This window comes from Platalea leucorodia (assembly GCF_965183815.1).
Source record: "Platalea leucorodia genome assembly, chromosome: 4".
In the NCBI taxonomy this organism is placed as follows: Eukaryota; Metazoa; Chordata; class Aves; order Pelecaniformes; family Threskiornithidae; genus Platalea; species Platalea leucorodia.
Genome location: NC_138826.1, coordinates 114,259,836 through 114,273,015, shown reverse-complemented (window position 1 = coordinate 114,273,015; position 13,180 = coordinate 114,259,836). Strand labels below are relative to the sequence as shown.

General features: G+C 34.9%; 2 protein-coding genes across 2 annotated transcripts in view; one reads left to right on the top strand and one right to left on the bottom strand.

The window, feature by feature from the left end:
• Positions 1-13,180, bottom strand: part of CCDC146 (coiled-coil domain containing 146) — a gene marked incomplete at its 3' end in the record, with an annotated part of 83,304 nt that overhangs the window by 58,910 nt on the left and 11,214 nt on the right.
• FGL2 (fibrinogen like 2) lies at positions 129-6,298 on the top strand (the record flags this gene model as incomplete). The annotated part of the gene is made up of 2 exons (XM_082310992.1): positions 129-876; positions 3,727-6,298. The coding sequence occupies 2 exons, from the start codon at positions 129-131 to the stop codon at positions 4,431-4,433; spliced, it is 1,455 nt and encodes a 484-aa protein (XP_082167118.1). The 3' UTR covers positions 4,434-6,298.

Genomic DNA, 13,180 nt, shown 5'->3' with positions numbered 1-13,180 from the left:
CCTAAGTGATCAGGACACACGCGTTTGAGCATTTTGCTTACATTCACTAGTTCCGAGTCAGGAACACTCACTGAAACATGCTGCTCTTGCAAGCACTACCTACTTTGCTCTGCTATTAATCACTCGTGATGCAAGCACTCCCACCCATTTCTGAAAACAGTGTAGGCAGTCTGATAACTCGCAGGCTTCAAGCTGCCCTTATAAAGTTGTTCCACTCTTGCATACTTCCTCATACTGCTAGTTTCTCTGCGAAGATGAAGCTGCTCGTTTACATAGTCTTGCTGAAGACAGCTCTCCTTGCTTTAACAAATGTCTTTGCAGCTGTTTTAGACATTGAGGAGGATGCTAAAGAAGGAAAAGTTACTGAAACTTGTCCTATAAAGCTCAAAACTAATCGGAAATGTGATGAAGGAGAGGATTGCCCGTATCAGATAAATCTGCCTCCGATGACCATCCAGTTACCCAAAGAATTCAGACTGCTTGAGAAGACTCTCAAAGAAGTACAGACCCTTAAAGAAGCAGTAAACAAGCTGAAGAAATGCTGCCAAGATTGCAAGCTGCAGGCAGATGACAACCAAGAAAGAGACAGTAGTAATGAATTCCTGCTACCTAATGCAGAAACTCCAGGAGAAAGCAGCAAAATCCAAGATAACAGAGTAAAGGAACTGCAAAGCAAAGTTAACAGAATGTCAACCAGCTTAAAAAATGCAAAGAGCCAGATTCAGACACTGCAGGGTCGTTTAGAGAAGATGAGCCTCATAAATATGAACAATGTAGAACATTATGTTGACAGCAAAGTTGCTAATTTGACGTTTGTTGTGAACAGCCTTGATAACAAATGTTCTTCTAAATGTCCAGCAATGCAACCAAGCCCTGGTATGTAACCTGTTAATTCTTACTGCCTCTATATAAGCTTTCTGTGCATTTTACAAATATTAGGTAAACAGTTTAAAAGATATTTTAACCAAACGGCTGTGCTATTAACTTCACAAGTTAAGTATTTGCTCTTTTAGTGTTTGTTTATACTCCTGTAAAACATTTAATCTGCCACTAGAGGGTTACTGAGAGTTGCAGGTGTTCAGTTCCTCCTAGAATCGGACTTCATGAGGAGATTTAAAACATGAATTTTCAAAGGACTTTTTTTTTGCAATTCAATTAGTAAACGTGAAAAATTAACTTTATTTTACACCGTACTACCCTTCATTAAGGATATTAAACACCAGTGAACTACATACATTTTCTCCTTGGATGAGAAGGGTTAAATTTTCTCTAGGTGTGCCTTAGAAAACTGTATGTTTTTTTTTCAATGTGAAACACCAACTATTCTGAAAAGGTCTGCAAGACCTTTCATCAAGGTACATCAAATGAATCTATTAAAATGTTTCGGTTTTTAGAGATGGATAATAAAATAATTTTTCTGTCATCACAGCAAATATCTGAAAGGCTCAGCTGAAAAAGCTGTATTATTAACAGTACCTCTCAAGTGGGTAACATATGTACCATCATTTTAATACTAAACCCTTAGCATGAATATAAAATATAAGCAATATAAAACAGAAAACAGGTGTTATCACTGAGAAACACTTTTTTCTTTTACTTTTTAATTGTCCTAATTAAAATAAAGAAATAGAACTAATAATTTCTTTCTAATGTTGACCGTTATTAAGGGAAGATTAAGGTTTTTTTAAAGTCATGAAGTTTTTATATCACATATAAGAATCTTTGAAAACAAGAAATATTTACTGGATTGTCAGTGTATTCTACCACTTAGATATACATAGGAAGATAGGGGTCTCTAGAGAGAAAGCAGAGAAAGATCAGGCTGCATTACAGTTTTTAAGCCTCTGTTGCTTAGCATTCAAGTTTAAAATAAAACGGTCTTCTGTCTACCCATATCGAAAATTGAAGGATCTGCAGATGGTACAGTGTATGTACAGCTGAAATTCTTGAAAGTGTGAAAAGAGCAAATGAATAATGATAAAGTTAATGCTTTTACTATATCAACAATCTGCTTAAATCAGATACAAATCAGTATAAATCAATTACTTTAATTCAGATATAAAACATTCACAAAAAGAATGAGTGATATTTGGTATATTGGTAATGGGTAATGAATGAAATTCACGTACAGTACTTCATAATAGCCTAAATTAATTTTAGATATTTCTCACATTTCTTACTGAAATGTTGGGTACTGTTCATAGCATATGATCATGTGGATATTCCTTATATTATATAGTTACTGATGCTAAAAGTGTTTCTAGCAGCAATATATACATTATGAAAACTAGCAAGGATAACAGCTACAACTTTTTTCCTATACAGGAGCTATTCCTGATTCCACTGAAAGTAATAGCAAAACTTCATTTAAATAGGAGTTGAATTCAATTATAAAAGCATTTTATCTGAAATGTATATTCTCTGCCAATATCTGCTCTGAAACTTAGTCCACCAAAGATTTAACACAAAGTTCAGTGAAATAAATGAGAATCTATTGTGGATTTAGATTTGGCTTTTAAGCCTTTGATTCCTATACTTTGTGCTTTCATAGATGTCCAGTTTTCTGTACTGGCAAACAAGGAGTCCTGACTCTTATTCCCTGCTGCAGCCTGAGAACGCTCCTCCCTTTCAAGAAGTAGTTTAATTGTTTAAGTTTTTGTAGGAAAAAAATGCAATTCAAGCCTGCAAATGAACAGGCCCATAAATTCAAATCTGCAATAGGAATTAACATTATGGTTTTAACTCTTAACTCAGAACTTCTGAGAGCTCTCTGTATCACTTACTTCAGAACATGGAATTACAATACCATGCAGTTGAACACAATGCCATCACTGGATGACATTGTGGATCAAATGTCATTACCGGATGATATTGTGGATCAAATGTCATTACCGGATGATACTGTGGATCAAAAATGGGTTTTCACTCTGCAGAAAAAACCTGAGGGTATTTTTATTCCGAATAAAACACATCACCCATCGGTGGGAAAAAGCTGTGTTAATGGTAGATGCTAAAACTTTTCCTTACTGTAAAGCCAGCAATGCCACATACATAGGAAAGCACTGCCACTTTTCTAGCTTCATCTTTCTAGGAATCACAGTATTACTACAATAGATGAGACAATTTTAGTACTTTTTTCCTGCTTCCTAAAGTACAGCCAACATTAACATATGAAACATTCCTAATGATGTTATGTTCTGTATCAAATGATGTCAACTGAACAATAGCCAGGTTAAAGTAATTCCATATGGACAAAGCTTTTCCTCTGACATACTGCCAGATGAAGATTTAAATTATAGACAGGGTGTGAGGGTATACATTTAAATATAAAAAGCACCAAGTACATAAACGTGAAGCCTTAGAAACATGGACTGAAGAAATTGGGCTGAATTTACAGGAGGTAATGAAAGGATAGAGAGAAGAGCAGAGAAAAGGGAAAGCAGACAATCAAAATGCCCCTATATTAGGCAGTTTTGATACAAAAAGTCATTTAAATTATTTTTTTGGGGCAGCTGTCTGATGCAGAGATCCTAGGTGGCATCTATTACAGAGTAAACCTGATGGAAAAATCCTGTTTCTCCCCAGAACCGAAATTGCTGTAACACCATTTCCTATGTAGAAGTCTCTCCAATCCAAATTCTGTACGCCACATCAGTCTGGGTAAAAATTTTGTTTATTTTTAAATGGAAATTATGTTTATTCTAACACTATCTGTTCTTCCACCAGTTATACAAATAATGCAGAGAGACTGTGCTGATCATTACGCAGCAGGCAGAAGGCTTAATGGAATCTACAGGATCAGCCCTGACCCCAGAAATGACAGCTTTGAAGTTTACTGTGACATGCAAACACAGGGAGGCGGCTGGACAGTGCTGCAACGGCGTCAGGATGGTAGCACTAACTTTAACAGAACCTGGAACGACTACAAACATGGCTTTGGAAACCTCAGCAGGGAGTTTTGGCTGGGGAACGACAAAATTCACCTCCTGACAAAAAGCCAGGAAATGCAACTGAGAATTGAACTTGAAGATTTCAATGGTATCAGAGAGTATGCGAAATACGAACACTTCTACGTGGCCAATGAATATCTAAAGTACCGTCTAAGTGTTCATGGCTATAGTGGCACAGCAGGAGATGCCCTTCACTACAGCAAGCATTACAACCACGATCAAAAGTTCTTTACTACTCCGGACAAGGACAACGACAGGTATCCTTCAGGAAACTGTGGAGCATACTACAGCTCTGGCTGGTGGTTTGATGCGTGCTTGTCTGCCAACCTCAATGGCAAGTACTACCACAAGAAATACAAAGGTGTTCGCAATGGCATTTTCTGGGGTACATGGCACGGTATTTCTGATGATATTCCCAGCGGATATAGGCAAGCCTTTAAATCAGTAAAAATCATGATCAGACCCAAAAGTTTTGCGCAGTAATTCTACACCTTTCTCTTAGCTAGTTTGCGTTTGGATTGCACTCAAAATCATACTTACTCAGTATTATACTCAGAATTCAAGTATTCAGTTATGTTTGGCATAAAATACTTCTAGACAAAACAGCATACTTTCACATAATTTTTTAGAGATGGTTTGACCCATATAATGTATTAAAAACGGAATAAATGTTTCTGAATAGTTATTGCTAAAACTTAGCACAGGTTAAGTCTTGGTATCGTTATGTAAATATTCTAAACGTTGCTTTTGGTGCTTTTACTGACTGTTATATACCAGATCTTATGATTTAAAACTTTTAAATGGTCTTCCACAAATTGTGTCTGAATGAACACCTACATCTTAACCTGAAAATAACTCAGAGGTATAACTGATAACATATGAATTTGTCACCACTTAGAATGAAAATTAGTCTCTCTGAAACAGCCTGATTTTTTGTATCATCTATCCTTCACAACTTCAAAGGTATACCATGGCAATATCAATACAAATTAGGAAAAGTACTACAAATTATTTTTTAAAGGCCTAGGAAACAGAGGACCACATGGTTCGCCCAAAGATACAAAAAATGCCTTGAAGAAAACTTAGAAAATTAAGATGAATCCTCAAATCTTATCCCCTTTATCAAAGATTATTCAAAGAAGTTGGTGAAGGAATTGAATAAAAGCAAGTGAAAATAATGTAGAGAGCATGTAATGAAAGACTATTCTTGCACATTTTGGTTCCTCCATTCAAGCTCAAGGTCCTATTTGTCGCTTGTGGGAGAAAGGAGCTGTTATGTAGCTTATTGCACATTTATATAGGCAGGTAGACAGGTAGGAAGAAGACACATCAAGAAGAATCCATGTCTTTGCATTAGTGCCTCTAAATCTATACCGAAAGAGTTTCCAGCACCATTTTGCTTTCTCCTGAACCTTTTAGGTAAGCCAAATGTTACAAGATGACTCTTGTAGAGACTCAAGCTCTCATTTAAGTCCTTCTCCCTCTAGGTACCATTAGACCTTAAAATTATAGGATTATAAATACTTTGTAAGATACAGAAGGATTGTGTTCTCCCCATTTTCTGAGTCCCCTTTTTGTAGCCACAAAAACGTGAACAACCCACTGGCAATTATAGACAGAAAAGAGAATATGTGAAAGACTTTTTTCTTCTAAAACGTAACAAATGAAACAATCAAATTTTCAAATACTTCAGGAAGTGTAAATTAGAGATACTACTATTAAAGCTCATGCTGTAGATAGCAAGCACAACTTTGACTACACGTATCTATCGCCTACCCTAGAAAGGACATATCTCTATAATTACAGTGACTTAACATTCTGAGCGGAGATGCAATGTATCTTAGCAAGAGACTATTTTGCTATATTGCTTATGCCAATCTTGAGGTGCAGATAAACTATACTAAGACTGTGTATCTTTACCAGTTAAAGTGTGGTCTTTGCTGCATAGCCTTTTAGTTAAAAGAGACATACCAAAAAAAATATAAGTATACACATGACCTAATACTTTACAAATACGACCTTTACTGTTTTTAAGATGATAACGAGAACTATTATGGCTACAAGTTATGCAAATGAGCAATAATGGCAATTGCTAAAGTGTAAAATATTAATATATATTTTAAGGAAGTAAATACTTTGAAGGATATTTCAGTATGAACTGTAATTTGGTTTATTTTATTTCAATTTTAAAGCGTAATGGGAAATTTTAATTGCAAGATGTATAATCTTTGCTTGAGAAAATGTTTTGAAGCTATAGAGTATTTATTTTGGGATAAAAAAATATTGTCTAAACAAAAAAAAGCAACTTATGAAAGTATTGGTTAGAAGAGCAAATATCTAATTGCACATGATTATATTTAATCATTTTGCATGAAATGCACAATTTGCTCCTATTCATTGTATGGTAACTAGCTAAGTATGACTTACAGCATCTACAAGCTTCTACTTGAAAATGTCTTTTTCCTGCTAAGTTGTTAGAAGAGAAACTGTCCTTTTTTTTATTCTGTTTAAAGGAAACTTCATAAAACAAAGAAATTTTAAGAGAATAAGCAAATGTGACTAATATCACCTATAAAAGCCTTGTCTGATGTCTTTAAAAAAAAAGAAAAAAAAAAAAAGGAAAAGAAAAAGGAAGTGTAATGTTGTTACACAAATCTGAGTATTACCTGCCTGGAACTGTTGTAGCTGAATCTCCATCAATGTATACTAGTTTTACAAAGTGTAACTCCATCTACTTGTTGCAAACATTATTTTTTGTTTTTCCTTGGTGTAATAAAATTAAGTCACACTGCTAAAGCTGTACTACTGTCATAGATGTTTATGGAGACTATAAAAAAAATTCTTTTATTGATTTTCTGTAAAAATTGAAGCAATAAGAAAACACAGATAACCTTAGATGGCCAACAAAGATGACTATGTGATATGCCAGGAGAGTAACTGCTAGTAACGAGTTTTTGTAAGAGATCCATTTTATGACACTTCAGCTGCTAGATAATACCAATGGCTGAAATCTTAGATGTCTTTTTGAAACAATTTATATTTTGGAAGAGAAAAAAGTAATTGCCCAATCAAGAGTTTACATAACCTGTATCTTTAACATGAAAGAGAAGAAGCTAACTCATCTGGTTTTTGTATTACACACAAACTTTCAGATCACATGCAAGTTTCATCAAAACATGTGAATAGAAATAATACCCCAAATTAAAGCATACCTTTTTTCATACAAACAAAAGCATTTGGTCTCTGCTTAAGGCTTAATAATTCAAAACATGTTTTTCGATTTACAGAAAACATCTATGTGACACTGGTTATCATATGAAAACACTTGTGGTTTTGATCTTACTAATATTTAAATGGTGAATTTTAGTGAAGAAGATTACTAACAGTGGGTTTGCTAGCAAAATTCCTATGGGTTGTTTCCAAAAAATAAAGGCACGAACCCATCTGTTCAATGTGATCAGCCAAGCAGACTGTAGTGTCTTGGCTTTCTATGCATTGCTTAAACAAACAAAATTAAAAAAAAAAAATCAGAGATTAAATGAAAAGAAGATCTGAAAGCAGTGATTTTTAATTTTTTTTTTCTTCCCTTTTTTATGCAAATATCTGTTTCTTTAATGGTGTTTTTTGGGAAACACTGCAGTCAAACTCAGAGAGTGAGTTACGAACAACAAATAGTTTGACAATTTGGTGGAAAATAAACTGGCATTTATGTGATTATTTTCAAAGGAAATTAAGATGGTTCTCAATCCACACCTAGAACACCATGTTTATAACTTAAACCAAAATTAAACAAAAAAAAGGTGCCAAATTTACTTAGCTTCCATGACTTACACGTCATAGAAAAATCAAAACAGGAAGGGTGCGACTTCAAGTTTTCATAGAGAAAAAAGATGAGATAAGAACTAAATACTGGCCTACCAAGAAAGAGATTTGAAATATATTTTTATAAATGTGTTCTGTGTTCTTTTTTTCAGGAGATGATAAGAGAAAAATAATTTGGTATATATGGGCCTGAAGACATTGACATAAGTTTCAAAGAAAAATGGCTGAGCAATACCATCCACAGGCCCTGCTAAACACAAACATTCCACTTACTAAACTTATCTCTTTCATTCACAGCTTTAATGAAACTTCTATGGAGTTATAATATTTCTGTCAGAAGTGAAGTTGGCCATCACCTTCAATGGTAACCAAAACCAGAAAACAATGTTTTAAGACGATGTGTCAAATCCAACCCTCACACAAGTCATGAGAACAGGATATGAATCGATATTATTTTTTAAGTACTTGTTCATCAATTTTTCTGATCTTAGTAGAAAAAGAACCCGTTTGGAAAATAACCAATACTTGGAAAAAAATATCCCCAATTACCTAATTATGTTCATATAATCAAGGCAAACTGTAAGTCTAATTAATATTACACTTCTACTGAAATAGTACACCAACATTTAGAATGACACAGTAGAAAATAATGTGTTACACACTTATTTTTAAGCAATGACATGGAGTCAATTATTTTTATGGAGAAGTAGGATCCACTTTGAGAAACAGAAATTCTCATTTCTTTCTTCAGACAGAATATAAAAGCCCCTCTGCCTACCTCTCCAGCTCAACCTCTATATGCTAAACCCAAAGATTCTTTCTCATGCAAATCTTTAAGGGTCTGTTCATTAAGGACTATTTGGGCACAAGTTTTTTGAATAAGGAAACTAGAAATCACCTTTTCAACATTTAAAATAACCTAACCTGTGTAACAGATGATTCTCCACCACTGGACATTTTTATTGAATGTATGTTTGGTTAACATTGCTCTGGCTTCCTCACCACGCGGTTGTGCTGACATAAACATCATAAGCCAAGGCCAGGTAGACTCACAATTTTCGTACAAGATCACCCTGTTTTGGAATATCAGCTCTCAAATACATATTTTGGGTGAGAAAAGGGGAAGGGGGAGACAGCTTTGGAACATAAGACAGCAAGATGCTTGTTTTTTTAAGTCTCACGAGTCTCAGAAATTGTTGAGAAAAGGCCAAAACACAAGAAGACGCTGCAGGTAAAGATTATTCCTTCTCCTAGTCTCGCAGCTTTAGGGAGCTGTGTTTCCTCTGTGTGGCATAAAATCTGCACTTGACTTTATAACAGCATAGAAGAAACAATACATGCTTTCACAAATGCTTTCAAACGTGCTTTTCAGAAATGAACAGAAATACGACCTGCTTTGTGATAATATGAGCACATGCAAAAGCTTCCTGGTCTTGTTTCCTCACAATGTCACCTGCAAACAGTAAAAAGAATCTCTCAATAGAAAGAGCATACTACGCTGGCTCTGCTCCCACTCCTGCTATTTAAAGGCACCTGTAAATTCACCCCACTCCTCTACAGCTTTTTATAGGAGTTACCGCCAATTGGAACAATCAACTTACCTATCGCAATGACTGATCGGTTTAACGTTCACTATGCAAACTATTGCTTGCTTGCTGAAAGCTGTTGCAAAAAAACCCCAGACTCCAGCTTACAGACACATTACCATCCTTAGCTAACTCCCGAGGTGACCATATCAACAAAGTTGAAAAGGTTTCTTCAATTAGCAGACAAATTCCTATGGCTGGAGGTGGAGGCAACATCTGTCTTTGCTGTCTGTGCCAACATATTTATACAGCTTTTGTGTTGTGCCAGGAGCCTTTGAAGCCTATAATGTGGAGTGTGCCAGGATCAGCTTAAGTTTGAAAATGTTGTTTGCATTCAACAGCTCTGTTAAGATTTTTACATCTTTGATAGAGTGCATACATGTTTGGAGAGTACAGAAAGCAATCATCCACTGCTATGGTTACCATGCAAAAATATACGATTATCATAACATCATCTACATAACAGTAGAAAGCATACTACAGTATGTGTAGGTGAACAGAAATTAAATTGGTGCTCATATAAAAAAAATAAAATTTCTATCTTAGTCTACCGAGCTAGCTTTTCTAGGAAATTTTTCATTTAAAGAGGTATTCACTTTTTTTTTTTTAAAAAAGGAAAGTTGTTTACACCTACCATTTAACCTAAGTTAGCAGAGAATTAAAAACCAGCTTGTTAGCGAAAGAAATTGGAAAAGGGTATATTTTCTAGAGTGGCATTGTTAGATGTCGGAATGCCATTGAAGAAATATATGAAATACTGATTCTTAGTTTTTATATTTGAAAGCTGTAGCCAACCTTTATGTGACTTTCTCTTCTTTCCTGCAGCACAGATGAGAAAAGAGAAAAATGAAAAGTACCTTCCCCCCCTTAAACCACATTCAAACTCTGAACATATGCATCATTCCATGACTTTAAAGCTCTTCCAGCTAGCAGATCCATATGAATCAGCATCAGATCAGTAGAAGCAAAATTTGCTTGAGAACTCTCTGTCACTATACTGTTCATTTTTTGGTAAAAATGGATATTTTGCTCTGTTTCCAGTAGGACCAGGATTTTGGTCAACATCTTTATTAGCAGTTCAACCACTTTTAGCAGTCAGGGGTGAGAAGTTCATTAATCTCTGAAAGACTCCAAGTTTCAAAATAGTCATGAAAAACATTCACGAAAGGTTCTTTCTGCTTCCTGATGGATGGTGGCAATAGGATGCTTGGACACCAGCAAAAAGAAACGTAGCATGACAGTGACAATTTCCATCAAAAAAAAGCAGCGCAAATGAAAGATTTGGTGCCGGTATCAGATGGGAGCACAGTCCATTTCATCTTTATAGGATATAGAGTGTAACAGTCTGCATTAGACCAATCAGAGAAATCTCCCAAAGGAGTTTATGCTTCTGCAGGTTTAGATTTAGCACATAAATGGATGGCATTCAGTAGCAGAAAGGGATTATTGTGGTAAAGCACTTTTCATTCACAAGGACACTCTTTTATGGAATGAATAGCTCTCTCATAGTGTCCACTACAAACACATGCAAGATAAATGTTGCAGAATCGTTTTTCTGGTATTGTTTTAAAAATAGATATATACATTTGAGTGAACGAACAACTATCTTTCCAACCCAAGAACATACCAACAAAGGAAGAGAAAGGAAAAGCACAGCATATAAAAGCTGAAAGACATCACTCTTGAGTAAAGCCTAACAAGAACTACTAATATAATACTAACTGAAAAAGACCTCAAACTGGGAGAAGCTACCCTCCCACCATTTGATTTCTCCCTTTTTTTTTTTTTTCAGAAAAAGAAGCGCTTGTACCTAATTTATAAATAAACAGAATTAACTAAACAGAATTAAAAGATACTAGGCTCCATGACTGATAACTCCTCTAACTGAAAGAACCTGAAGAATACTAGTTTTTGGATACTCTCTTAAATCAAAAAGATGAACCAGTATTTTGTGAGCAATTCATCAACTTTATTAAATCTTTGAAATTTAGCAAAGATAAAAGTGGATGGAAAACTGTTCCTGGAGCGTAGATGCCAATGATTCATTATCAAATTCGAAAGACATATAGAGCAGGGTCTTTTTTGTGTCTGGGATTAATTGTGATTTGGTAACAAAACAAAAATTAAGCAATAGAAAAGGATTTGGAGACTATAATAGATTACAAACTAAACATCAACAGCATCCTTATGACAACTGATGCTTTATTTATTTATGTTCCCATTAAAATGGGAAAGCCCAGATCAGGTGGAGGAAAGGAAAGGAAAGAACAACTTGAGTGTCCAGAGGGAAAAAATGCTACTATACAGTGCAGGGAAGGGCAAAAATTACAGGGACAAAAATTATGAGAGTGTGCAGGAGGCAATTTGTTAATCGGTCTTTCTTATTTTCATTCTGCCTAATCTTGTCATTTTGAGCATTTAGTCCAGTTTCATGCCATGTTCTGTTGCTTTCTGTATTCAAATGGCAATTTCAGTATGTCCTGTGCTGCTTAAGCAGTAATAGCAATGTTGTAACAAGGATAATACAAGGATAAAGGGAGAGGTAAAATATATTAAATTACAATCTGTTGCAAAAAAATCATAAATTTGCATGCAAAGGATGAGTATAAATTAGAGACCATTTTGCTGAAGCTAGCTACTAGTAAAATATTAATTTTATAAAATCAATAGCTCTTGAAATTTTAGACAATGTACATTACATAAAATTCAATACATTTTTTGCTGCCTTTTAAGCATCAAGTTACATATACATGGTCTATAATGCACTAAATTCAAAATGAAAATAGCAAAATTTATTGCATCTTAATGTAGCATTTATCCAAGTAATATCTTTATTTCATCACATGAGTACTAGACGATGTAGTTGTCCATGAAAGTTATTAACATGATGCAGATTGATTTATTTCTGATGGTGTACACTAGAAGAAAACAGGATATGAGGAAAGATTCAGAAGTCAAGAAGTTAAATTAAAAGTGTTAGAGAAAAGGTCTTTATTTCAAGGACATAATAACAAAGGCTAAAAGAAGTGGAAAGTTGATTTTGTGAATGCATGACAGCCCTCTAACCAACAGCAGTGGAAGCAGTGAGTTAGGCTGATGTCAACTTGTTAATAAATAAAAACTGTTGGTGAAAAGCAAGTCATGATGGACTGAGCGGCTTTTCTTCAAACCTCTGTCCAGTTTTTAATATTTTTACCTAACCCACAAGCCTAAACAATGCTACTATGTGTTATTAAAAATGCAGGAGAGAGAGTGTGCATGTTTGACTTCTTGCTATTCATATGTTTGACTATCTGCTGTTTACATGAGAAAAATAAAACTGGCTGGACTGGAAGGTTTACTGCTAGAAGGGATATATCTGTTCTCAAATAAATCTTATCATATCAAAAGGTGTCCCTTCTGACAAGTATTTGCTGCTGTGCAGGCATAAATGACTAGCCAGTGAACCAGAGGTAATATGATGCAATTCTGCTTCTGTGGAAAAATTCTGAAAGCTATTCCAAGAAGCTGAAGCCAGTGTCAATGCAACAACCTCTATGGTGACTGAATTAATATATTTATCTCTGAATTGTATATAAAGTTCAACAAAGGAAAACAAACACGTCAGTGGAAGAGAAGAAATGTGAATAAGTGATGAAAAGCCAAATTGACCCATAAAGCACAAGTACGAACTGTTAAAAACTATGGTAAGAATAAGTGAGTCATAGTTCCCTTTAAAAATTGACTAAATGACCGAAAGACCTCATTTATGAAATCTTATGCAAATTGCTTACCGCGGTTTTCCACTGCATGTTTTTTTCCTGAGTTGGGAACAACTTCTAA